Below are 27640 nucleotides of genomic sequence, written 5' to 3' on the forward strand. Positions count from 1 at the left end.
GTCATCATCAGCATGGAGCACTTCATGAGCACTTGTAATAGGCCAGGCTCTGTGCAAATCATCTTCTAGAAAGTATGCACTTGATCCCCAGTTACCCTTTGAGGTAGACGCTGTCTTCATTCTGCTGGCGCAGAAACTGGGATTTAAGTCATTGAGATAATTTTCCGTAGAAGCAAAGATTGCTGGAAAGGAACCATTCTTATTTCCAGAATTTTGAAATTTAGCACGAAGCAGTGATTTTCAAATTATATTTCTCCCAGTCTTACTAACCTCTAACCCCCTGCCCCCAACACACACACACACACACACACACACACACGCACACGCACACACACACACACACACACACACACACACACACACACATACAAACTATAGCTCTTCTACTCTTATCTATTTTATATATTAGGCTCCAGGAAAGATTTTCTTTGAACAAAGAACTCTGCTATCGAAATAATTTGAAAACCACTGGCTTACAGAAAGCACTGAACGGGTTTCCTCTGGATTTTAAATGTTCCCTAAAGCGCACAGGTACAGGCCGTGTGGCTTCATCTCCTCCAGCTCAGGAGGATCCCAGTGGCAGTGGTTCTGGTTTCTGCTACTTAGACTTGTCTCGAATTTGTGTCTTCCAAAGATGAAGAGAGAACAAGTTTAGTCCACTGCAAAATCCGATGGGCTGTGTTGGGGTCCACTCTGAACCTCTTCAAAGGAGAGGAAGAGAAGCCATCGTGTTTCTTCTAATCAGCCCAGGCGTGTGTCTGTGACACATGGATGAGCTGTGTTTATAGTACTGCTAATTAGACGTTCATTTTAATAAGAATTTGTTCAATGACCTGAGATGCTTTTATATAGTATTTATTATTTCCTTCTCAAACACATATTTAGGAAGATGATTATAAAATTGCCACATCAATGAATATATTCACTTATTTGCTCCCAAAGACAGAATTAATAGTGCTTTATTTTGAGAGTTATTGCATTTCATATTCACGTTTCCCTTATATTTATGAAACAGTCTCCTGGTAACCAACTTAAGCTTCCATTTAAAAATCCACTGCGATTGGTTTTATTGGATTTACTTAATGAAAGGCTGTGCCCTTTCTCTTTCTGCTCCTCCAAAAAATAATAAAGAAAAAATATAAACAGCCACCGAGATCTGGGCATTTGCAGTCTGTCTCTATAAAACAAGATGACAGGTGTGGTTTTTTTTGTTTTGTTTTGTTTTGTTTTTACTCTTTCAGGACTTCTTGATGGAAACATTCATCATGTTCAAGGACCTCATTGGAAAAAACGTGTATCCTGTAGACTGGATGGCCATGAGTATGGTTCAGAACAGGTAAGCTGTCATCTCCTTCCTAACAGCCGTGAGACCCCAGCAGTCACTTTAAGGACACTGGTACAGAGATAAGGTGGGAACAGTTTCTGCCTGGTGAAAATAAATGGAAGTGTAACTGCTCCTTTCTTTCTATTTCTAAACTCCAGGAAACTCTTTACCAATCTCGAACTTTTCTTTTTTCTTAATTTTTTTACTCCTCATCCCTGTTTTATATATTGACCTGGCTACTTCCTACCTTCTCCATTCTCCAAATACCAGTTTAAATATCATGCTTTGTTTGTTAAGCCTTCCCTAAACCCTTGAGACAAGAGAGCTTAAAGTTGGCCTTATTAAAATTGCATTAATTAATTTTTTTCAAAATAATAAAATATATTCTGTGACATGTGGCAAAATAAATTTTGCAAACATTGGATTAATCAGCTTTGAATAGATTTCTGTACGGCAGGACTTCTCAGAGCCTTTAATATGCTGATGTGATTCTCTGAATTGAGGATTTAGGGTACAGCATTTCACAGATTTGTCCATGGAACCATTTGGAGTGCATATATGTGTGGCTCTGTGTGTATACATAATACCTACTAGTATCTCATAGAATACCAGCGTAGCTCAAGTGTAGGTCAGATCCCACGTGGCCCAGCACAAATTAGATAAAATGTTGAGCAACTTTAGTCCTTAATGCTCTCTTCAAATAATATTATTTCAACCAAATGAAATTAAAATCATAATACCCAGCGACATTGTATAACATTCCCTATCTCCTCTCCCGTCTCTCAGTATTTCTCAGATCCCATGGTTTTCACAAGTCTCTCTCGGAACCTTATTCTCAATTCCTGTCCACGCACTTCCTTAAAACTCGTCTTCTGGACTATCCTTCCTTTCTCTCTTGCTCACGTCTGGTTTAGGCCCTTCCCGTGGAAAGCCCTTCACTCTACACAAGCTAGAAGGTTTTTCTCTCTCTGCGATGACCCTTGCTCTATATCTCAAAAGCCAAGAATTGGCTGGCAAAGACAGAAATATCCAGAGAGTGGACGACGGGGGAAAACTGAAGAGGCGAAAGCAGGATTCTCTTCAGTAGGAGGCAAAGAGGGAAGATTATGAACATTTTTATATATTAATAGTTTTGTGGTTGGATACAGTCGAATTTCTATCTCATGTATGATGGCCTCCATTCCTTACTTTCCTGTCCTCTGAAATGCTGCTCTTTTACTACCTGAATTCCTAAATGCATAGCCACGTGACTTGATAAACACATTTGCCCACAGTATTCTTGGGGCCAGCTTTAGGGGACAGACAGGAGACGGACAGGAGAGATTGTCATGGCAGAAAGAAGTATCTGTGTATCAGAGCTCATGGTAGGAGGAAGAAAATCAGCCCAGCAACAACATGTCAGAGTTCTCAGTCTGGGCTACCCTCACTCCGATTCTCCCTCGTCCCATCGCACAGGTGGGAGACTGGCTTTTGCAATGATTAAAGTGTTCGTGGGGAATTAGGCCCAGACCATGTCATGGACCAGAGGCAGGTCCCTCCCTAGGCTTCATGTCAGGGCCAGCTTCCTGGGCATGTAGGCTAAATAGTTGCTTAGGGCTCTGCATGCTAAAGGGCCCTATGCTTGGTTTAATGCCCAGCTGTCGCCATCTAGAAATTCTTAACAATGTTTCAGCAAGGGGACTCGCATTTTCATGGTGCACTGAGCTCAGCAAAGTACGTAGCTGCTCATTGCTTATGTCAGTGCTCAGTCACCTTATGATATGGTAGTAGCCAGCTTCTAAACTGCATGTGAATCGTTTCGCTGTCTGCCAGCTGGTCAGTAATGACTTGGGGTTCTGCCAAATTACATGACTTGCCCTATACATTAAATACTTCCAACCATCCACTGTGATCTACGATTACATACATCTATGACTTTGCATAAGCTATGACTCTCCTCCCTTTTAGACCAAACTCCACAGGAAAGCATCATTGAAATTCTTGACTGTGTAACTTCTCCTTTGTAGATCCTTCTAGGAACACATGGTGGGAGAATGTGTTCCCTCCGTGTTTCCATACGTGATACATCATGGCGCTTACTCCACTGTATCATAATTACTTCTCTATGCAACTGTTTCTACCTCTAGAGACTGGGCTTCTTGAGGGCAAGCACTCTGTCCAATTTGTCTCTGTGTTTCCAGCTCTTAGCACAGAGCCTGACATTCATAAATATGTATAATGAGTCCATGTATCCAGTGGGTACTTATTGATTAGGATTTTTAAAGAAATTCAATTCAAATTTGCCTAAGCAAAAGGAGAATTTATTGGCTCAGACAACTGAAAGATGCCAGAGTTATGGCTTCAGGCGTGGGTGTATCTACATGCTGAACCGGCGCTGTAGGAAATCTGGGTCTCTACCTCTGCTCCCTTCTCTGTCGGCTTCATTCTCAGGCACATGCTCTCTTTGTGGTGGGGGAAGTGGGGTCTAGAAGTTCCAGGTACACATCTTGTTGGATTTGCGACCTCAATAGAAAGAAAAAGCCTCTTCTTTAATAGGTGCAGCAAAAGCCCCAGGTTAATCTTCAAAGGGCTGCCTTGGGCTACATGCCTGTCATAAACCTCTGTGGCCGGGAGAATGAAATATGCTGTCACATGACCTACCTTTAGAACTGGGGCGATGGTTAGTTCTACCCAAACCACAAGGTCTGGGAGCAAAAGGGGAGGTAGGGGAATCATTCTTCAAGAAAAAGCTTAGTGTTACTTTCAGAAGGAGGAATAGATGATGGATAGGCAAATCAATGCACAGACCTCCACCACTGATAGAGGGTCAGGGAGACAGGAGCCCAGAGAGGCTGGAGCCCTGAGTAGGCCAGCCTCCACTTTTGAGTTGTCTACACAGTCATCTTGGAGGAAACACATGGAGGAGCTTTGGAGAAATGTCCCCTCCCGAAATCCCAGCTAGCTGTGGACTTTAGTCTTTCAGCGGGGGGCAAGCCCCCAGAGGTGATAGAATAATCCTTGTTTCTTTATACCTAGCAAATTAGAATATAATTTTCTAAGGGACCTAAGAAAGCATTGTCTCCAAAACAGAACGACGTGTATCTCTTAAGAATCAGCTAAGTGCTTATATCCCAACATTAAAAAAAAAAGAAAAAAACTAATTTAGACTCAGAAACACAGCCTGAGTTTCAAACTTCTTAGTTCTGCCACCTTCTCTTTCTTAAGAAGTCATTTAACCTCTTGGACTCTCCTTCGCACAATGCTGGTATCTCATATGACTGTTTGGTCATTTGAACGCACCGAATGGGAAGCATTGCCATCTCCAGGTGCAGACAACAAACTTAGCCTTGGGCTAGAGGAGCATGTGCCTAATGTCGACCAGAAAAGATGGTGTTTTTCTCCTTATAGGCACATAGATTAGTTGGTAGATTTCCTTCATCTTCGGGCCACTGTGATCCCTTATATTTATGGAGCACTTGAAATTTTCTCACTGTTTTTGTAATTTGTATAATGTTATAATAGCTACTGTGAATGCTTTACATGTATTAGCTTATTTAATCTTTACAACAACTTTATGTTGTAGAACTACTATAATCCATATTTCATATATGAAGAAACTGAGATACAGGATAGATGAGTAACTCACTCAGTGTTGTACTTCTAATAATAAACAGAGAAGCCATGCAATCGGAGCCCATGTTTTTAATGTCTCCTGCTTTATCCTGTAAAACAGTGGGGCTTGTATTAAGTGCATTATACAAATGTGCCAACTGCATACTTATTGGGTCAGATAACTGAAAAGGGCCCAAAGAAGTAACTTGCCCAAGATCGTGCAGCTGGTAAGTGAAAGATTTCAAGATAAATTGGACAAATAGAACATGCACCAGATCAGTATTCCCTAAATCACCATTTTCAAAATTATGGCAGCCTAAGTGCCATTCATTCGTGTGGCCAAGGCAAACTCCATATGTTAGTTAGTCTGTATAATAAGACTTTTTCCCTCCCTTCCTTCTTTCTTTCTTTCTCTCCCATTTACATATTGTTGTAATTTATCTGTTTTTGTGATTTCTCTCTTACCATTTATGAGTTATGTATGTATGTATCGGTCCTGTGTAATCTATCTGCTTGTTGGAGGAGGGAATGGCGTTTTCCAGATTGGACTGTTTCTTCAGTCGTGTGTGGTTTGTTGTTGCAGATAAAGTGACATGTCTGCTGCGAGAAATATTGTCTGTTAGAGCACTTTTCTTTTTTGGTAAGATACAGAATTAGTAAGATCTGATTTACATGACGTGGTTCATTTTGAAATGATCAAGCTTTTTAATATTGTAAATTAACAAAATTATGCCTAAGGACCTCTTTTCTCTTTCATCTGCACCTCGATTGGAAAACCCATTTGGGGATTTATACACATTCCTGAAACCTCTCTAAATAGAATCAACCAACACACGTTTATAGAGCATCCTGGGCATCCACAACTCCAAGAAGTGAAAAGACCCATTTACTCCGTGGCCCCAGAGGCAGTCTAAGTAGGTGAGACAGTGAACATGGCCAGGTTGCTATGACCAACTGCTGCGGTCACTGTAGTAAGTTCAGAACACACGGAGTGTCGAGAGAAGTTAGGATTTACCACTGCCAGGGTTCAAATTACACCTCCACCATTTAGCAGTTATGTGACCTTGGACAAAGTTACTTAATCACTCTGACTCAGTTTTTCTCACGAGTAAATGGGGCTGATAATTGTATCTATCACAACGAATGTGTGTGAGGACCAAAACGAAATGACGTACTATATATTAAGCTGTTAGAACAATGTTTGGCCCATAGCAAGCATTTCGTAAGTGTTAGGTATTATTTATATTTTCTCAGCCCTATGGTCTGGAAATATCCCAAATAGTTGACAAAAGGGGTCAATCTGGGCTGGGTCTTGTCTACCTTTATCAGTGGCATATTTCAAGGTCTAACATGGTCTTAAGTACATAATAGGCTTATGGTAGGGTCACAGTAGTTGACCTTAGGAAGTTGACCGGAGCAGTTCCCAGCGATCCTCTGGTAGCTCCATCAGTGTGCTGGGGAATCGCTGGCATGCTGCCCCTTCCTCCTGCCTGTGCTGATCTGCAGCACTGCTCCGTTTCGTAGACCCCTCCTCCTCTAATCCCTGTGGGTTCTTCAGCCAGTACAGCACACCTAATCCTGACGTCCGGCTAGTCACAGGGTTCCAGACTCCGGGAGCCTGCTGCATCCCTAACTGGAATCCCAGATCACACAAGCAGCACTTGGGGTGAGCTGTGCCCGGATAGAAGCTGGAATCTGCTGATTCACTCTAACATCTTGGTGCCTGGAGCTTTTGTGTGTCATGAGAGAAGCAGCCCAAAGGTCTGGGAGAATGGATTTCTCCTGCTTCGAGGGGAGGAGTAAGAACTCCCCTCACCTGGCCAGCTTTTTTATTTCCATCTTCGAGTTTGGATGAGTAGAACCCCGTGAACGGGCCACGAGCCACAGCAGTGAGGCCAGTGGGATTCAGAGAGGCCCTCCGCCCCCTGGGGCATTCTCACCAGAAGAGGCACGCTCGCGTCCTCTTCCCTCCTTCATTTGGGTCACACGCGCTATGGGTGCAGGTTGGTTGTCACATTGGAGTGTTTTCAGCCTTGGATCCTCCGGCCTCAGAGCTGCAGAGTGGCCAGGCAGTTAAGGACAGGAACCACTGACGTTATTGAGGACTCGTAGATGCTGAGGCTTGAGCCACCGGCTTCATACACTGCATCTCATTTCATCTTCACCTCTGGCTCATCCTCCCTGTGGGGCAGTTGAGATCAGTCAGCCAGCTCCAGGCCACAGCACAGAAGACTGGCAGAGTGGGAATGTGACCCATGATAGGCTCGTTCCAGCACCTGCTGGAGTCTGGGGCACCTTCCACTCCTGCATCCAGCCCAAAGACTAGTAGTGCATGTGATGTGTTGAGGCTTACCCTGGAGACAAAACACTCTTGGCCAACTCCAGTAACGAGGGTTTGTCTGCCTCACGGGAAGTAGGAACCTGGGGAGCCAGTCCAGCGGCTGCAGTGGGGCTTCGTGGGCAGCGGTTTTCGGGATACCGGCCTCGGGGTTGGCTTCTCTTCCTGCCAGCTTCCTCCTACTCACAGCAGCTGACTTCTCCTGCACATGGCTTCTGCTTTCTCACAGAATCATCTGCTCATGGCTTCCGCTCAGGGCCCAGGTTCACTGCATTCTCCCTGGTAGTCCTGCTTTTGGACCACCTAAAGGGATTTGATCTACCCCCTCCAGGCTGAGTGAAACCAGAAGATCACACGCAGGCTGCTGGCGCTCCGTGGAAGACTTCCTGGGTCAAGCGTCCGCCCTGCGCCCATTCAGCTGTGGGCAGCAGCAGGCTGATGGGGACAGAGTGTGAAGGGGCTCCGTGCATGGTGGGCGTGAGCACGAGCATGCCCAGTGCCCAAGACCATGCACGCTGGCCTCGGGGAGCCAGTATACCTTTCTGGTTAGTTGCAAAGGCTTTAGAAAAAGCCAGATCTGAGTCTGGGTCTGGACCCTGCTGCTTTTTAGCTGTATGAATGTGGAGACATTATTCGATATTTCCAGTGCTCAGTTTCCTCTTCTGTGGATGTAACAATAGCACCGGCCTCAGTTTGTAGAATTAAATGAAATAATGTCTACAGAGCACTTAGCACAGGGTCTATGAATGATAACTATGATACTTCCATCGTCGCTGTTAATAAAGTGAGCTTACAACTTGCGTTGAACAGGATTACAGAGATTTCCTTGTGGACAGACTAGCATGGTGCTTAAATACTGAGGATGTCTTTATTTAAATCATGGTTCTGCATGTACTGGCTGGGTTTGGGGGAAAATTACCTAAACTCACATCTCTAAAATGGAAACAATATCTAACTCAGGAAGCTAGTGTGAGAGTTAAAAAAAGAAAAAAAGAAAGAATTCATGCAAAGTACTGAGCACAGAGCCTGGCACATCCTTGTCCTCGGTCACTGTGACTGTGATCATTATCAACCCTCAAAGAGCCTGCTACACTTCCTAGATGAGATGCAGGAAATGTCAGGTGAGATCTGATCATGAACTTTGTTTTCAACAATTCAAGTTCATTGCTGAAAGTAACAGAAAGAGTTGAAAGGATTTTCATTCTAACCCACCTCACCATGTTAGTGCTTAGGCCTTAAGTACAGTTACTTTTTTTTTAGAAAAAGGAGGAAAAAGAGAAGACAAAAGACCTACTTTTCCAAAACCAAACCTGGGAAACCAAAGTTAAGCGATGTTCTGATTCCCAGAGGGCGGCTGCGGAAGAATCCAGAGAGAGAGAGAGGAAACTTGATTCACTGTCCCTCACCCCGTCTGCCCCACCAGTCTCACCCATCAGCACAGGCGGCCGATCAGCTTCTGGTTAATGCACTGGCCTTTGAGAGCTGGAGACAGGTTTGGGCCAACAATCAAAATAATGCCTGTTTCTGAAACTACTGATAGTTTTGTTGCTGCTGAGGACATGCAAACCCCTCATGTTGGCATCGCATTAGAATCCAAAATGTTTATACATAACATAACAGCCACTCACTGCATGTCTATCTGAGAATCAGATACTCATCTTTAAGGGAAATATGTAAACGCTTCTTCAAAAGCATATTAGCAAATGGCAGAAGAGCAAAAGTAAAGAAATCTCACTTTTTGGCAGACATAGGGCACCGGATTTTGTGGGACTTTTACTTCCTATTTTCACATGGTCCTGCCTGCCTCAGGTTGCTCCCTGTCCTCTGACCGCTCATTTCGCCATCAGTCCCTGCCTGTGGAAGAAGAACGAGGCGACCCAGAGGGGTCCGAAGTGGCCACAGCTGCCACGTTACTGTCGTCACCATGTATCAGGCACCGTGCTCAGCACTTACCCTGCGTCCGTCATTAAACCCAGCAGCAACTCTATAAAAGGGGTTGCGTTGCTGCTGTTTCACAAGCAAGGAAACCGAGGCATGAAAGGTGATATTAACAAGCCCCAAACCCATGCAGAGGGGAAGTGGCAAGGCCAGAATCACTTCTAGTTGAGCGCGCGCGTGTGCGCGTGTGTGTGCGTGTGTGTACAAACCTTGTGATCTCAATACCAGATGCATTGCCTTCTTTGTTCAACAAACATTTAAGTGTTTAATGAACACCTAGCCCTGAGTTCCTCACAAGCAATGTCTGATACAGCAGATGCTATAGGTGCCCTGCCCAAACTCCTGGCCCATCTGAAAACACTTGCAGCTTTGGTGGGCATTTCCCGTGCATCCTGAGGGCTTTCTCCTTATTTCATTCTCTGGGCTTTCTCTGGCTGCAGGAGGGCACTCAACTCCCCTGCAGGGCAGGCCAAAATTTCTAGGGGCTTAATGTCCATGTAAGAGCAACTTTCAGCCAGTGAGGGGCTGGCATTAATGGATAAAGAGCTCAGCTTCCTCACTATCTGGGAGGGGCACCTCTGATGTGCAGGTGTATCCTGTACCAGGGGTCCCCAACCCCTGGACCACGGACTGGTACTGGTCCATGGCCTGTTAGGAAGTGGGCCACACATCAGGAGGTGAGTGGCAGGTGAGTGAGCAAAGCTTCATCTGTATTTGCAGCCACTCCCCAGTGCTGGCATCACAGCCTCAGCTCCACCTCAGATCCTCAGGCATTAGATTCTCAGAAGCATGGGTCCCTGGTGCCAAAAATCTTGGGGACCTCTGTTCTATAGTCTCTCAGAGGTTCCTCAGCAGAATCGAGTCCCAGTTATTACCCAAAGCAATCATCTTCAAATAAACACTTTCTTTCCTGGCTTCCCATTGAGTCTCGGGTAGGCTAAATAGGTATTCTTCCTGGATCAGCCGCTCAATAGAGAAATTATTGATTGTCCATTGTTAATAAAAAATTAGAGACAATGGTACAGGTAAGATCGATCATCTCCAAGATTTTACAAACGTATGCGCATGCATACCTCACACACACACACACACACACACAATGGAGACTTGGCCACAGTTGGGCATGTAGCAGTTGGAAGGTGACTATAGGCATCCAGGAGAGAAATGATAGTGGCTCGGTTCAGATCAGTGACTAGCAAATTCTGGATGATTTGTTTTGAAAGTATTGTTAAGAGGTTTTTGCTGATTGGCTGAGGGTAGGATGTAAGAAAAAGAGAAAAGTCAAGGATGCTACCAAGGTTTTTCCCCACTTGGGCAACTGGAAGAATGGAGTTGTCCTTAATTATATGGGAAGACCACAGAAAGAGGGCAGGTAATGGCAGGTGAGTTTTTGATGAGTATGTGTGAGATGCCTGTTAGCAGAGAGCTGGAATGCAAGCTGGAGCTCAGGGAGCGGCCAGGAAGGAAGATATATAAACCTGGGAATCAAAGGCATGTGGATTGGAGAGTAGATGAGATCATGGCAGGAATCTCTGATTTCAAGGTAAGTATAGTCTAGTGGACGAGACACATTACTGAGCCAGACAAATCATCCTAGACCGTGATGAATGCTGGGGAACGAGTTGCAATGCGTATCATTTGGGGGACACAAAAATTCAGCAGACCTTGCCCTAGAGAGATTAGAAGGAGAGGGGTATTCTGTACAAAGAAAGAACAAAGCTATATACTCAGAAAACAACCAGAAGCACAGGGTGATAGTGAGAAATGAGTCTGGGAAAGAAGATCGGGGTCCAATCATGGAGGGCATTGACCTGGGTGATTGACATGACTGGAGCTGTCCTGTAGGGTCAGGTGCTCTTGAGATGGAGGGGACAAGACATAGGAGGCTGCAAGACCAGTCTGTAGGGCTTGGCAGGAGGAGCGAGAGGAAGAGATGGATGGGAAGACTTTTAAGAAGAAACACAATTGACAACAAGTACCAAAATGTTAAACGTGCATAACATTTGATCAGTATTACCACTTTGAAGAGAAGACTGGGGAAGACGTATTATATATATGAGGTGCAAAGTGTACAGAGTAATCACTGAAACACTGCTTGTAACAAATAAAAACTGTGAAACAACATAAAGGTTTATCAATAAAAGACTCATTAAATAAACTGTGATGCATCCATACATTGGAATGCTTTTCAGTGATTAAAAGGGATGATGTACATCTGAGTTCATTGGCATGAAAGGCACACACAGTATATTGTTGAGTGAAAAAGACAGGCTATGAAACAGAATTTATCATTCACCCCATTTATCAAAATGGTACCTGTAAAATATTGTTCGTACATATACATCTAGGGAGAACTTTGAAATTATGTTCTTCAAAATGTCGATGATGGTGGTCCCCGGATGGTAGGATTTGGTAGGATTTGTTCATTTGCTTAAGGAGGGGGCAGTTTCTCTTCCTATCTTTCTGGATGGCATGAGTTTTCTGCCATAAGCATGTAATGGTTTAAACAAAAGACAATACAAATTTTCTAAAGGAAGTTAAACAGATGGTCCTCGTGTTCTTGCAAGGCAAACGTGCTCCCAGGTCTACGGTGTGAGCAGGTGTTAAGGTGGGTCAGATGACCTCTCCCTTGGGTTTTTGGGACCCTCACTGAGGGATCTTTGGTCTGGAGCATGGGGGAGGGGAGGGGTCCTTGAGGGAGCATGCTCAGATGGCATGGTGAACTTCTATCCTCTTGCAGGGTCTTCCTGAGAGCTATCAACAAGTTTGCAGAAATCATGAATCAGAAGTTCCTGGAACACACGAACTTTGAGTTCCAGGTGAGTAGAAAGCACCCGAGGTGGCTCGGGTGCCCCGGCAAGGCTGCTCCGGCATCTTGGGCTGATTGTTCCTCAGAGCACACACAGGTCTGCCAGTGTCTCTGGAGGCTTCCTCTGGGGGATGTGGGCAGGGAGGGAATTACTCAGGGTTTGGAACCGGGCCCTTGATTGAATAGTCATTAATGAGCAGATGAGCAGCATATGCAAATGTGGCTGTATAATGGATCTTGTGCTAAAGAGGAGACTTACTTCATTCATTCATTGTCAGAGTGGGTGCCACCTTTTAAAAATGGATTACATTTTCTTACTGTTCTATTCACTGGAGCCTAGAGAAGCAGCCGCTCATAGACACTGAAAAATAAAGCTCTCAAGTACATCTCTGTGACTTCCTGATTCCTCCAGAAGTCACTTTCTGTACTCAGACAAGACATGGGGCCCTGTGAGCTGGGGAGGGCGGCCTCAAAGCATTTTCCTGGGACAAGCAGAGTGACGTATCTGCTTCAGACCCAGGCAAGAAGAACCCATTCTTCGACACCCTGTGGAAAAGTGCAGGTTGTTACCTCTGGCTGGAAATATGAGAGAAGGCCCCCCAAAGGGGATACCCCTATGAAGTCCCTGATCCCCAGGATTTCTGTAGTGCAAGCACAGGGAGTAGCCAGTGAACTGCGGTGATGGCATTTTCGGCCTGCCCATCTGGGATGTCCGGTCCCTACCTGGGCCTTGGCCTCTGCCAGCTGAGCAACCTCTGGAAAGGCCTGGACTGTGTCTGTGTCTCAGTTGGTTCAGCTGTAAAATGCTCACAACATCCCCCCTTTCTACTTCATCGGGTTTTTCCGGAACTGGGATGTGCCAAGGCGCTTGCCAGGGGAACTCACTCGTATGGTCCGGCCAGTTTCCTTTCAAATTGTTCTTCCTCAAAGAGGCCTCCCTCACCTGACTCCTGTCTGAGGGCCCCGCCCTCAGCCTCACGGTCATTACGTACCACCACTTAGCTTGCTGCAGGCTCTTCAGGGCACTAAAGGTTATCTTATGTGTCTACATGCACATTTCCTCTCTTCCCTCCAGCAGAACATGAGCTACATGAGTGCAAAGACTTTGTCTCACACAGTAGGTCTGACACACAATAGGTCTCCTTGAGAAGGTGATCTCGTAGGCTAAGAGCTATGAGAGCCCCTGCTGGAGAGCGCCAGCCTATAAATATTTAATAAACATTGTCTTTGAATAGGATTCTCTCCCACTACCTTGCATTCAAATCAGGCAATGGAACTATAATGATAATGACGATAAGAGAGTGGCTGCCTTTCTGACGGCCTAGACGTGCGCAGCCCATGAAAAGCGTCCTGCGGGCATTCTCTTCCTCAGTCCTTACAACTGCCCTACACGTTACTTACTATCACTGTTACGTTTCTGCTGGAAGGATGTGGGAGTTAAGAGTCCAAGGCGATGAGTACATAGCCTGAAGTCACACAGTGCGTCAGCACAGAGTTGGGACTAAGGCACAACAGTGGCTGTCACAAAGGCCGCAGATCACCCCATCCACATGCTAGACATAGAGTTCCATACCACATCGGGTTCCCTGCCTGGCGGGGTCTGGGTGAGAGTTACAAATCTTTGACATGAGAACAAAACATGTCACTTTGGCCGTTTGGGTTGGGAGAAGTGTTGGATCCCCATCCACTGTGGCCCAGATGCCTGTGGTCTCCAGTTATGGTATGTTCAGGGTAGTTAATAAGGCCATTGCTTTTCTGGACGGACAGCTTGGAACAGCTCACCTAGCGGGCAGCAGCAAGGCGGTGTTTGGGCTGTAAACCTGCGGGCTGCTTTGTTCATCTCCTGCAGGCATCGGCACCTGCGGCTTCGCCCCGGTGTCCTGACTCTGGCTCTGCCCCATGGTCCTGGGAGGGGACCTTCCAAGAGAAGCTTGGCCGCAGTCCTTCAGGCCATTCTTTTAGGTTTTATTCTGTTTTCCTGAAAGAAAATCTGCATCTGAGAGATGCCCAGAAAATTGGGCATTTTATACATGGAAGGTTTGAGCCTATGAGCTGTGAGACTTCAGGCAAATTACTTGATTTCTGTATGCCTGTTTCCTTGACATCAAATTATGACCCTACTAGTAGCTATCTTGTTGGTTTGGTGAGAGGATTAAACAAATTAATTCACAGAAAGTTCTTGGAACAGTGCCAGGAACATAGTAGCCATTTAATAAATATTAGCTCATTATAATTATACTAATTGTTATCATTTCGATGATGATGATGGTCCTAAATGTGTCGGGTCTGAGAACTCACATGTCAGTTCTCAGTAGACAGGACAGTAGGGAGGCATCTTTCTGGTCACCACAACTAACCAGAGCCATAACATCTACAATATTTTGTAAAACAGGGAAGTGGCCAACATTACAAAATGAAATGTCTCTTTTTATAATGAGACTTTCTTAGATATTTATTGAAAAATACTCAAGAACCAGGATCATTTTTCAACCTTATCTTTGTTCGCCTCACACCGTGTTCTCCTTACCCCACGCAAGAACGGATTTGCTCTCTGTACCCTGCCCGGAACACGCCTTGTTTCCTTCTTACGGTTTCATTAATTGTGCATTTAGTATCAGCAGGAACAGCATCCATCACGAAGCACAGCCGGCCTTGGCAGCTCCTGTCCAGAGGAGGGGCAGGCGCAATGAGATTATCCGTGATGCCTTTTCCGGAACCGTGGCTTTATGACTTAAAGGGCAAAAAGCGAGTCGCTCTGTGGTGCCACTCTGTAGGTGACAAGACCTACAAATTAGGAAAATGATGTTTTCTGCTTGGGGCTAAAATAATTTGCATTTCCAGGCCCTATTCAGGATGCTGGGCCCTGGCATTCACATCCATTTGCGTGGTCAGGGAAGACCGAGAAAGGATTTAGCGTTCAGCCCAGCAAGGATTTTTGTTTAAGAGCAGTTTTCATGGGTCCAGGCTATGGCCACATGCTTTGAGGATTTCAGAAGCACAGCAGAACACAGCTCTGCCCTCAAAGAATATGGAATCTCAATAGTAGGCTGTCAATCCATCTTCTAGCAGCCAAGCTTTTGGAGAAGGTGATTAGCCTTTATTAGCCTTCTGCTTAGGGCATTGTGATTCTCATAACCCTGTGAGTTTGGGATATACCCATTTTACTTACAAATAAACTGGCCTTCAGAAAAGCGGTTGACTTTTTTGTTAAAGGTCATCTAACTACTCGGCGGGGCTGCTGGGATTCAGACCCGTCTGCAAGCCCAAGCTCTTCCACTCTTCTGTACTGTCTCTTAGAAACGGGGTGCCTTTCAAATTTCGGAGACAACTCTATTTAGCTCTAGAAGCGCTGTCCTTGTTAGCCCTTGCTGGTCCTGGGATGGAGAGCTCTATGATGATTGGCCAGAGGATTAGACTTTCCATGTTGGAAACTCTGATTGGCCCCAGAATCCATGGTTATACCTTGGATGTGCTCTTTGGCTCCAGGAAAATTGTTTCTGTCTTAGGCAGCTGTCTGATTGCTCCTAAGATCATTCTCTCTACTTGGAAAACTCTAACTGGCTCTGTGTCTGATAATCCCAGCCTTAGCATTGAGGCATTTCTGAATCAGTTTCTTGGGACCGAACCACCTTGGGATTATTTTTGAACCTGTACTAGAGACCCTGTGAAATGAAAAGGCAGGCTTGTTCTTTATAATGGGAAATGTAATCAATAATGGTTTAAAAAAAAAAAAATAAAAAGTACAAGAAGAAGTGTACACACAGAGGGAGCATCCATGGAAACTTTGACGAGGCCCACGGCACCACCCAGAGGGAGGCTCACAGTGGGACAGCTCCGCCAGGCAGGAAGACGGGCACATGCACGGGGAATGGTTTCTTTGGCACTTTCTGCTTCAGCTTGAGGGCCCCAGACGACTTCTGGCCTGATGTCCCTAACCTGATCCGTAACTGGAATTTTCCTCTCCCAGAATCAATAACATCCCCAGAATGGTCACAGCGCCTGTGCCTTTATAGCTCAGAGGAGGGCACACTGGTTGCATTTCAGCAACCCTGATATTCTGGGCACTGTTTTTCTTTTCAGTTGGAATTTGGAGTAAATAATAATTCGATACCATTGAGAAAAAATCTTATAGGATCAATAATCCTTGATCTCTCTGTTATAAAAACTGCAAAACATCAGGTGAACCAGCGAAAACCTTAACCAACAACTAAGGCTAAAGGAAACTGAGAAAGGAGAAGAAAAGGAATTTTAGCAGAAAAGCAGAATGGATAAAGAACACAGCAAGCGCCGGAGTGAGATTAACTTGGATTTAAATGCCACTTTCACCATTCTGTAGCCGTGTGACCCCAGGCAAGGCATTTAACCCTCTAGGCCTCAGTTTCCTGATCTCTCAAATGGGGAGAATAATAATACAAATCTCAGAGTTTCTCCGAAGGATTTAACAACAATGCCCGCAGAGCGTGGGTCTTATTGATGAACACATTCAACAAGCATTTCTTGAGCGCGTGGTTGTGTTAGATGCAATGCTAGATTTCGGATATACAAAAGTGAATAAAATATGAGGTACTTGCCTGCATGATGCTTATATCCAGTAGAGGGGACAGAAAATAAGTTAGTTCTGCTTAAAATGTGTCATAAATCCTGTGAACAGGGTGTAATGAGGGTGAATAACAGGTGAGTCTGCTTGAGTCCCAGGAAGTGATTTTTGAACTGAGATCACAAGACTGAGTAGGAGTTTACCAGGTAGAGACTTCCTCATTTGGTCCTTATAACTACCCCTTTCAGATACTATTACCTCATTTTCCAGGTAAGGAAACTGAGACTCTGAGAGGTAGGGTGCCTTGCTCATGGTAACGGAGCTGGTGATGAGACTGGAATCCTGGAAGGCGACCTGACAGTATCTATGAAAACGATCAACAAAGAGAATAAAAGACAACAAAATCTGCATAGACCCTTTGTCTTCACAGTTGCAGCCCTAGGAATGTTTACTGCATTACAGTCTCTCGTGGATAAAGATGTATAAACAAGGGTGTCAATTACGGCACCGATGCTAAAGAAGAAAGAAGTTGGAGTCGGGCTAAATATCACGAAGAGGGAACTGGTTAGAATGGAAGCACATCCTTACAGCAGAATGCCGTGACGCAGTGAAGGAGAAGGAAGCAGATCTATGCACGCCGATATGGGAGCATCCGCAAGGCAGATTCAGGAGGAAAATGCAGCAAAGTACGGCAGACTGTTAAAAATGTCTATCCGTATGTTTGTTTATACATACAAAATTTGGGGAAAGATAGCCAAGAAATTGTTAAGATTTTCTTCTGGGAAATTAGATGAGGATCCAAGGTAGGGTTGAAAATAACTTTTTTTTTCCAAGTGTGTTTTACCGTTATAATTTTTTAAGCTTTAAGTAAAAATAACTAAATTCTGGTTACACCCACTGGCAATGGGACTTTGGCTGGATTTCACTGTTTACATCTGTGAAATAAGAAAGTTGGATCAGATAACCCTTCGATTTATTCCAGCTCTAATCTTCTATTGTCCTAGACTTTAAAATATTAAATTCCCAATCAGAAATCACCTTACCTCTTCCCCAGGAAAGGGGAGCCATGCATTTTGCAAAAGCCCCTCTGGCTTTTCTGAGCCAGCTGATCTGGGCACTTAGGAGACATGCCACCAGGCGGCTGGGTGCAGGGAGATAAAAAAAAAAAATCTGAGACCTCTCGAAACAACTGGAGAATTTCTCTAACGATATGGTGATCAATAAGTGTTTTTCTGGAGCCCAGCTCTTATGCAAGCCATTGTGCTGAGGATGGCATTGGGGATCCAAATAAATGACAGACAGTTGGAAAGACAAGGCATACAAATATTCTTCAACCAGTGCCACCGCCGGCACCACCATTCCGTTTACTGCGCACTGGGCACATGCTAAGCCTGTAGTGGATGCCTTCATGATCATATCATCTCATTCAGCAATTATAACAATCCTTTATGGTAGTTACTGTTATTTTTCTCATAGGTTAAAAAAAAAAGAAAGAAAGAAAGAAAGAAAGTTCAGGGAACTAGCCAAAGACAACCCAGCTAGTAAGAGCTAGTACTGGTATCTGTACCCGGGTCTGTGGGAAGCCGATGCTGTGCTCTTAGCGGCTGGATGCCATTGGAAGGTGTGAGGGAATTCAAGAGGACTCCCAGAGAGGCTGAGCGTCCCTCACTTAGCCCTCACCCTCTAAGCTGAAGCGGAGGAGCCAGCTCATGGGGCACCCAGCTGGGGTGAGTTATTTGTCTTTTGAAAAACGAATGCGGCAAAACAAAAAGAAAAGCAGCCCTAAAATCCTCCTCTATGCCCAAATCCTGTCATCAGAGATGGGACACGGTCAGCGCCTCGAGAAATGTATCCATTGTCCTCGCTTTGGCCAGGATGTTAATTTCAGAGTCAGTGCCAGTTAGAAAATTGCAGTGCACAGAATTAAGCTGGTTCTGCCTCTGTCTTCTGCCATCGTCATAAATTATTCACGTTACCCAGCATTTAATATGCCTTCCCACTTCAGACCCTCTTCATGACTGTTCTCTACTCTTTCATTTACAGCTGTGGAATAACTATTTTCATCTGGCGGTGGCTTTTATCACTCAGGATTCTCTGCAGCTGGAGCAGTTCTCGCACGCCAAATACAACAAAATCCTGAATAAGTAGGTTGCATGTTTGGATCTCCTGAAGGGGGTGTTTCCTGAGAATCTCTGAGATGGTGCCTGAAGCAGACGTTTTTTTTGTTCTTCCTAGGTATGGGGACATGAGACGGCTAATTGGCTTCTCCATCCGTGATATGTGGTACAAGCTTGGTGAGTAGGCACACGCATCCAGACAGACACATCTGCACCCGCCAAGCTCCTTCTTGAAGACCATCTGTTAGAGGGCTACAGGGATTTCAGCAGTGGGAGCTTGAAATAACAGTTTATCACTGTATGCACCTCGGGTCCTTAATAAGTGTCTGATAAGAGAGGGTGCCCGTCCCCACCCACCTCCCCCAAACAGCTGTGGATCGGCTTCTGCTTGATGCCCCTGGGGGTTAAAATGTCAAATTGGAATTTACAAGAAGGAAGAAGGGCGGGACAGCTGTGAGACTTCACGATTTTACACATCGCACGTGTGCTCCTGGTGATCGGTGGGCTGTTCTGCATCCTGCATCTTACGTGATGTTGTGATCCATAAAAGACCGTCTAGCCTCATGGGGAAGAATTGGTTCTGTGAAAGACAGGGGTCTTTTGTGACTTGATTTGAGCCGGACAGTGACCCCAGCAGCTGTCTCTGCCTTGGTGAGCTACAGGAATCATGTAAGAGCTGAGTGGTACCCGTGGGAGGAAGAAAGGGAGATGGAATCAGTCTGAGTCAGGCCTGTGCTAAGTAGATCTTTTTTAATCTTCACATTACCTCCTGCAAGATGGAAATTTTCCCCTTCTTTTTATTGATCGGAAAACTTAGCGTAGGAAGTAGCTTGCTTGAGATCAAACAGCTACAAATCCCAGAGGTTGGTTTTGCTTCCACAAAGATGGGGGCCACATACTTTGCCCGAGGCCTGACTCAACATGTGCTGAAGGGGCGAGGGGATGGATGGATTAGTGAGGAGCAATGAGTAATGAGGTGCTTTTACTTCTGGTTTTTGGAGCCTCCTTGACACTCTGCTGCTGAGTTGCTCTGCCATGGGCTTTGACATTGAGCCGCTTCAGCCAAGACGCTTGCAGGGACTGTGCTCAGCTCTTGGGTTCAACCTGAATTATCTCCCTGACCTCGCTTGTCGCTTCCCCAGACCTCTTTGTGTCCTTCAGTCCTCATCTGTTTCTCGGATAGCAGTTTCTGGCCCTTTCCAGCAAGGGCCATTTTTGCAGGGGCAGCACAGCGTGTGGAGTAGCAGTCTGGGTCCGTGCTTGCTGGCAGCACTGGACTTGGGCTAAGAACATGCACTGGGAACAGGAGGGCTGTGAAGTGGCTCACCAGATCGAAGGGGAATCTGGGAACGAGGCCCAGAAAACGTCTCTGCCTTAGGCCTTGCCCTGTTGTTTACAGGCTATGAGGTCCAAAGCAAGGGGACCGTGTGACACTGGGTGGGAGGGGAAATAGCACTGTCTCTCGGGTGCCTATAAGGATCATAAGAGCGAAAACTGAGAGAGACACTAAAGCCACAGAGGCCATACCCATGTCAGAATTTTTGTCATTTTCACCCTTGCCCCATCAGGACAGAAAATGATTTTCCTGTTCTGGCCCCTTAATCATCAATGCCAGGCCTGTATCACCGGGGCCTGAAGGGCCAGGCCCAGGCAGATGATGTAAAAGAGCCAAGGGGCTGGGGCACCTTAAACCAGCAGAAATCCGTAAAGTGGGGACCGTCAGCATTTGGGGTTGGATAAATCTTTACTGCAGAGGCTGCCCTGTGCATTGTGGGATATGTAATAGTATCCCTGACCTCTACTCACTGGTTCCCAGCAGCATCCTCCCTAGTTGTAACAACCAAAAAAGTCTCTAGACATTGCCACACGTCCTGGGGGGGTGGGAGGATGGGAGCGGGCGGGATGTGCAACACTACCCCTATCTGAAAACCACTGTCATAAAGAAATATCATCTCTACCCTCTTTTTCTAGAAAAGCAGGCCTGTCTCTATCCTTGTTTTTCCACTTTAGATTAAAACAAGGGTATAAGAAATATTTTGTTTCATTTACCATTACTCTGTAATAGGAAAAAAACAAAAATGTATAACGCAAGCGCAGGCCTACCTGGTCGCAGCGCCTGGCCTCAGGGGCAGGTGTACGGGAAGGAGCGGCGGGGCCTGGAAAAAAGTGAAGCAGACGTGCCAGCTGAAAGGGGCAGTCACTGTCTGGCTTCACTGATCGCCGTCCTATTAGAACATGAGGCCGATGTTGTCACATCTAGTGCTGCGAAAGAAGCCAGGAAACAGAATTTTTCATTGCATTTTCCACTTTATGAATATTGATAAGTGATTTAAAGTTTTTAGAAAAGATTGAATATGCCCAGTGAAACTCGGCCCGGATTTGGTTTGCATACGAGTTCGCATTTTTCGCTTCACAATGGCCAAGGCTAGAGGAAGCCCTGGTAGGCTTCCCTTCCCAGATGCGCCCCGGGCAATGCCAGAATTACAGAGCAGGAATCTGTGCGTTTTCTCTAGTTCTGTCACGTAGCCTGCTCTTTGTAGAATGTCCTTCATTGTCGTTGATTTGCACACAGAGATTTTATTTAGGTATAATGTTTTGGCAGGCTTTCCTGCACTCCCAATTATGCTGATGAATGAAAAGATGCCACCAAATATTCCACCTGCTGAGAATCACAGACTATCTCAGACTATCTGAGCTGGAAGGGCCCATCAGAGATCATACTGCCCAGCATTTTTCAAACATTTATTTTTATCTGAGGACCAATCAAAAAAAAAATCTCATGCTCAATCCATATGTTGGACGAAAGCTGAGCTGATCTGTTTGAAGTGGACTCGGGGCCCAGAGCCTATTATAATAGTCACTCTTGAGCTCATCATGTGGACCCTCAGGATTTTCTGAGGAGAAATCCTGAAGCATTTCGGACAATAGTACAGTTCTGGTCCAACCCACCGTTTTACCAATGAGGAGACCGAGGCTCAGAGAGGCGAAGAGGTATGTACCAGGTCCTGTAGTGGATTAGAGGCAGATTCACCCTGGCCTGAGTGTTCGTCCTGAAGTATCACAGACTCCTTGTTGTTTGCGAAATACCTGTAGGATGAATTAATGCAATTAAAAGATAATGCTCTTCAGGGTTTGGGGTTGCAAGAACAAGACCCTGGCTGTGGCTGCCTTAGTCAGAGAAGGCACTTATGAGAAGGGCAAGGAGAAGCAGGCTGTGAAGGACCGGGCCAGAGCCTCTCCAGCATCCAGGGCAGGTGCTGCGGCTTTGCTTTCGGGCTGTTTCATCGCTCTCCTGAAGAGCCGGTCTCCAGGGGACACGGCTCTATTGGCCTCCCTTGGATGACCTCTCCATTGCCACTCCCACCAAGCCTACATCCATCGAGGGAGGCAGAGTTTCCCAAAAGAAAACATTTATGGAGTTATGGAGAGGTCAAACAAAGCCACAGATGTCCACTGCAGAAAACCAGAGTAAAGGATGTTTTTGCAAACATGCCCCCCTCCCCCACTTCTTAGCCTGGACTCTGAGGAAGAGGAAGTATATCATCAGTCTGAAAGCGTTTTCCTGTTACTCATTAGTTACATGGCTGCTTCTTGCCTGTCTCCCTCGGGAATAAGAGAACAGGAAGAGGAGGCCAGCCTAGCGAATGCGTGACTCCCCATCCCCACCCCGCCCTGCCTTCTACCAGGTGCTGGCATTAGCAGGCTTCTACCAAGCATGCCAATGAGGTAACCCTCAGGATCCAAACCAGGACTAAGCACTTTATACACTAGGGACCCATGTAGTGAGGACGCCGAATTGGATACTGATAGGTTTTAGAGTGCAATTCATAGAACATCCAAGACAGAGTAAAACAGAAACCGTCTGGCAGACATGGCTGAGTGCTCACACAAAAGCCCTTCTTCCCCTCCTCCTGGATAACTGAACCCTGATTTTTTTTTGTGATCACAATTTGCTCAATTAACAATGTCTTTGTAGTAGGTTAGGTCATGTGACCCAGCTCTGTCTGGTGAGCATCAGCAGAAGCAAACTGGTTGATCTTCAGGAAAGCAGTTTTTCCCCAATTAAATCAAGAGGGAAGGGACAGATTCAATGAGCACACATGTTTTTTGCCCAGAGCCCTCCCCGCTCTTTTTTTCTGGAAAACAAGACTGTGGAATGTGCAGTAGCACCTTACAGCCATGACGACGGCCGCATGGTAAGGAAGGAGGAGCAGCTCTGGACTGACCGACTGTCTTTTGAGTTCTCGTTAAGGAAGAAAACTAAAGCAGAACTTACTCAGTTTAGCCATAGTAATCAGATTTCTGTTTCACCCCTAAGTGATACACCATCTACGTCAACCCTCTGACTTTATAGGAGAGGTCACTGAGGCCCAGAGAGGCGCAAGGACATTCCCAAGGTCAACAACAAATCAGTGACTCAGCTGAGGAGAAAGCCTGTCTCCTGACCCCATGCCCAATGTTCTGACTAATTTTTTTCAGAATATGCAAGTTACTTTCAAAGGATGTGAAATAGCAAACTTACTATGTTTTTCAAAGACTACTGATAATGAGTAAATCATAATGTGTGTTAAGTTTGCAAATTTTGTTTTAATGCCCAAAGCAATCAAGGCGGCATCTCCATGATCATCAGTATCATCATCATCTTCTCATCAGGAAAGATTTGAGTAACCCTGTGATTATAAGATAGCTAATTGCAAAGATAATCTCAGGCTTGAAGATTATTTCACATTCTTCAGGGAAAAGTCTAGACTAAGTGTGCGACTGTGTGTATGTGCCTGTGTATGTGTGTGTCTGTGTGTGTGTGCGTGTGTGTGTGTGCGTGTGTGTGTGTGTGCACACACGTGCACTTTTGTGAGCGGGTAGGTGCAGGGAGGTTTTGATGGAGAGAAGGACCACAGGTAGTTAGTTACCTGCCACTAAAGGGTTAATGCCATTTGTGTTTTTGCATCCTGGGACGTTGCCAAATGTAATGTACTTTTTCTGAGAGTGTAGCATCATAATGTAGCAGAAACATTCGTTTCCCCTTGGAGTGAATCAACGCACATTTTTTCAAAATGACTTTGCGCTTAACCACTCCACATTCACTTGGGTTAACATCGGGCTATTGTGTTAACGGTCTTTGTGGAAAAGAAAGACAAATTCCAGCGGCTGGCATCATGGCCTCGCTTGTAGCGGGGTAGCTCCTGGCAAAGCTGTGAGAGCGACTAGGTCATTATTTTTTAAGCATCTAAGGAGTATCCAGCTCGGCCATAAGCTCCGGGGGAGGGTGAGAGAGTTGGGGACGTGAGAGGCACAGTCCCTGCCCTGCCAGGAAGAGCCACCATCTAGTTCCAAGAGTAGAACAAAATAAGAGTTAAAAGGCAAACCAAGCTTATGCTTTTTAACACATAAACTACGTTATGGAATCTCAGGAGTTCAGGCAAACAGGAGATAAGTGAGGATGGCTCCACCAGGTAAACGGCTCCTGAATTAGACTCCTGTGGCCATTGTCAGTACCGAAAGAAAGATGGAGAAAGAGCAGGTGTTTCAGGATCGCAACCAGCCTAAGCAAGCATGCCTTCTTAGGGCTGGGGAGAAGCTGCTGGGAAGAAATAGGAAATGGGATTAGAGAGGCATCTATCTATCCATTCATTTATTTATTCATTCGCCTAGCAACAAATACTGAGCCCTGGTATGCAGAACAATAACTCCCCAAAGACGCCTAGGTCCTAATCCCCGGAACTTGCGTATATCTTACCTCACATGGCAAAGTGGACTTTTCAGGCATGATTAAGGATCTTGAAGATGGTGAGAGCATCCTGCGTTGGTTCTTTAGGCGGAACCAACGCAGTTACTTACAGGGTCCTTACACATGAAAAAAAGGAGGCAGGGGAGTCAGAGAGAGATTTGAAGAAGCTACACTGCTAGAAGCTACACTGAAGATGCAAGAAGGGGCCATGAGCCGAGGAACGTGGGCGGCCTCTGAAGCCGATCCTCTCGGCCAGAGTGCCCCTTCCGTCTCACATTTCATAATATGAGCTACTTGACCAACTTCGTTCTCAGCTCAGCTCACAATTATCCCCTTTCTCCTTCCCTCCCTTCCTTCTAACCTTTCTTTCTATTTTGCCAAGTCATTGTCTTGGGGCCCCCCGACCCCTCACATTCATTCTCACTGTCTCCTCCTGAGACGGGTGACAGATGAGGCCGTTGCACAGCTGAGACCCGAGGCCAGAGAGCTCACGGGACTCCTTCCCACCCACACGCCTCAACTCTTCTCTGAGCCTCATTACCACCACCCCTTCCCAAAGCCTGTGCGACTCGCCATTTAGATTTACCCTGCTGGCTTGCTGGCACTTTAAAAACCTAATTGATATCTGTTCCCAGTGAGATTTAGCTTTCATTATATAAAAAAGATCGTCTCAACAATTCCCTTCCTTGCCTTTTTTCAAATACAGTAGCAGGTGTGTCTCTTGAATGAGGATCTTTTTTCCAAATGAGTTTGCATTCAATTAGCCACAAATATATTCTGTGTGTGTATGCACACACATGTGCATTTATGTATATAAAGACCACACACATACATATTCAGATTACCTGAGCATAAAATCCCATGAGCTGAAATTCCATTTCTGATATAAATGAGTGAAATTTCTTTGTAAAGGCCGTTGAGATCACACTGTGTTTAGAGATCAGCATCTCTCCTCCTTCCTGATTTTTCTAAACATCTCTTCTACTGACTGCAAAGAATACGGGTCACAAGTATCTGAGAAGTCCCTGGTCTGCGGCTTGTCTGCTCTTTATTTTAAACCATCTTAAATATATCCTTATCACACCCAATGCCCTCCAGTATTCTAAAGGCCTTTGTTGCATAAGCAATTTCTCTATTCCATGGTGGCTTATCTGACAGTTTCCCATTTACCTTCTACTTATTATTGCCCTCGACTCTGAATTTTAAAACTCTGCTGTGGGTTTAAAGGATCTTGAAGGACAAAATCAAAAACCTAGATTAGCAATTACTATAACCCTCCTAGAAAGTAAGATTTTTTTTTTATTTGGCCCAAAGCGAAGACTCAAGACTCAAATGTAATCCAAATGCATCATATAATGAAGCCGATATCCTAGAAAAGTGTCTTTATCTTTCATTTAACTCTGCCTGACTTCACCATTTCATTCTCCCTAACTGAATATATTCCTAGAATGATGCCTTTTTTATCTGAATTCTGGGGAACTACTCCGACATTAAGCCTCATTTAGGCTGGATGAAAATTCTTTTTTTTTTACTGCCTTCTCGCTTGTCTCCTTTTCTCGGCTTTGATCAAAAGCAATAGCGCCAGGCTATATGTCATATCACCTGAGCGTCTGTGCCCCTAGAAACTCTCTGCCCCAGGCAGAGACCACCCAAGTTCGTCCTGACAATGGGGGAAACCAAGATGGGTTTCTCGGCTCTGATACTCAAGAGGAGAACGAGGCAGCTGCTGATGAAACACCCGGGTGTCAGCTTCAATGGCAGGGTCTCTTGGATGTGCTTGCCCTCGCTCCCCAGGAAATCACTAAGCACCCTCTTCCTTCCCCTTCTCTGCCACACTGATGTGTGTGTTCTGAGGAGTTTGCACCAGTCTGCTCTGCCAGGCTCCCCTTTGTGGCTCATTTGGGCCAAACATCACAACAGTAATCGCTAACACTATTGTAAATATGCTTTGTGCCGAGCACTGTTCTAGGCACTTGGTAAACAATAGGTCATTTATTCTTCATAACGACCCTATGAAACAAATATTATTATTCTCCCATGTTACAGATGAGGACGCGGAGGTTCCAGGAGGTAAGATTAACTTGCCCACTATCATTTAGCTAGCCGATAGTGGAGGCTCTTGATTCTAGCTCCAGAATCAGTGCTCTTAACCAGTAGGGCACACTACCTGGGCCCCTGGGCACTGATTCTTCTGGGCTCTGTGCTAAGTACACGCAGGAATATTTTCACATGGTCTTCTCAACAGGTGGGCACTGCTATTGCCTTTTTATAAGACATATATTCAGATCACATAGCGAGTGAGTGTAAGAGCTAGACAAAATCATTTCCTCATTCCACAGACATTCGTTGAGTATCTAATATGTCCTGTGCTCAGTGCCACAGATACAGCGGTGAGAACAGACATGGTCTCTACTCTCATGCAGTCCTCGGTGGGGGAGGCAGATGTTTATCGAATGATTCCTCAAAGACATCATTGCAAAGGTGGATGGGAAGATGGTCACAAGCAAGCGCGGGGTGTCCGACCCAGCTGGGGTGGGGGAGTGGGCAAGCGGTGGGCTTTTCTCAGCACATCCGTCCAGCGGGACCCATCCAGGGGAAGCCAGGTGGTCATGGAGGTGGTGGGGTGCAGTAGGGGAAAATGTCAACGAAGGAGCAGTGTCCTGCTAGTGCAGGAAGCGAGGTGAGTTTGTGACACCGGAGCCAGGCCAGCATGGCTAGGATGCCAGCGACGAGGGGAAGGGGGCGCAGGAACGCCTTGAAATGAGGCGGAAGCAATGAGAAGCTGCAGTTCATCTGACCCTAAAGCGACGTTTTAACCCCCACTGTACCACTGACCATACTATTAGAGCAGATTCTTAGCAATAAATTCTGCTTTCGTGTTTCATCAAACAGTTGGTAAAAGTGTGTCTTCCAACTCTCGGAAACACAGTTTGTGTCACAGACAGGCACAATTTCAAATATCCCTGTGATTTACCATCGGTAACATATTCCATCAGGGCCCCGTTTGCAAAGGAGATCGTGCAGGTGAAAACTCTCGTAAACAGCAGTGCGCTTTACACGCAGCGGTGTTATTATCCTTAATAACGGAGCTCGTTTGGTGTGATGCATGCATCTCCTGCAGGAGTTAATGTATGTAAAATGTTCAAAATGGTGCCTGGCTCCTGGTAAACAACTGTTACAAGTGTTGACTATTGTTTTTACTGTTCCGCCTCCCATGTTTCGTTCCCCAAGCTTGGTCTGAGGAGGACCAAGCTGTGC

General features: G+C 45.6%; 1 protein-coding gene across 1 annotated transcript in view; it reads left to right on the top strand.

The window, feature by feature from the left end:
- Positions 1-27640, top strand: part of DOCK2 (dedicator of cytokinesis 2) — a 366360-nt gene that overhangs the window by 287622 nt on the left and 51098 nt on the right. Inside the window, exons 29-32 of the mRNA XM_039876355.1 lie at positions 1242-1336; positions 11932-12010; positions 18581-18681; positions 18773-18831. Of these exons, the coding sequence (XP_039732289.1) occupies positions 1242-1336; positions 11932-12010; positions 18581-18681; positions 18773-18831 (334 nt within the window). The remainder of the gene's footprint in view (positions 1-1241; positions 1337-11931; positions 12011-18580; positions 18682-18772; positions 18832-27640) is intronic.

The sequence above is a fragment of the Pteropus medius genome, unplaced genomic scaffold (genome assembly GCF_902729225.1).
Source record: "Pteropus medius unplaced genomic scaffold, Ma_sr-lr_union100, whole genome shotgun sequence".
In the NCBI taxonomy this organism is placed as follows: Eukaryota; Metazoa; Chordata; class Mammalia; order Chiroptera; family Pteropodidae; genus Pteropus; species Pteropus medius.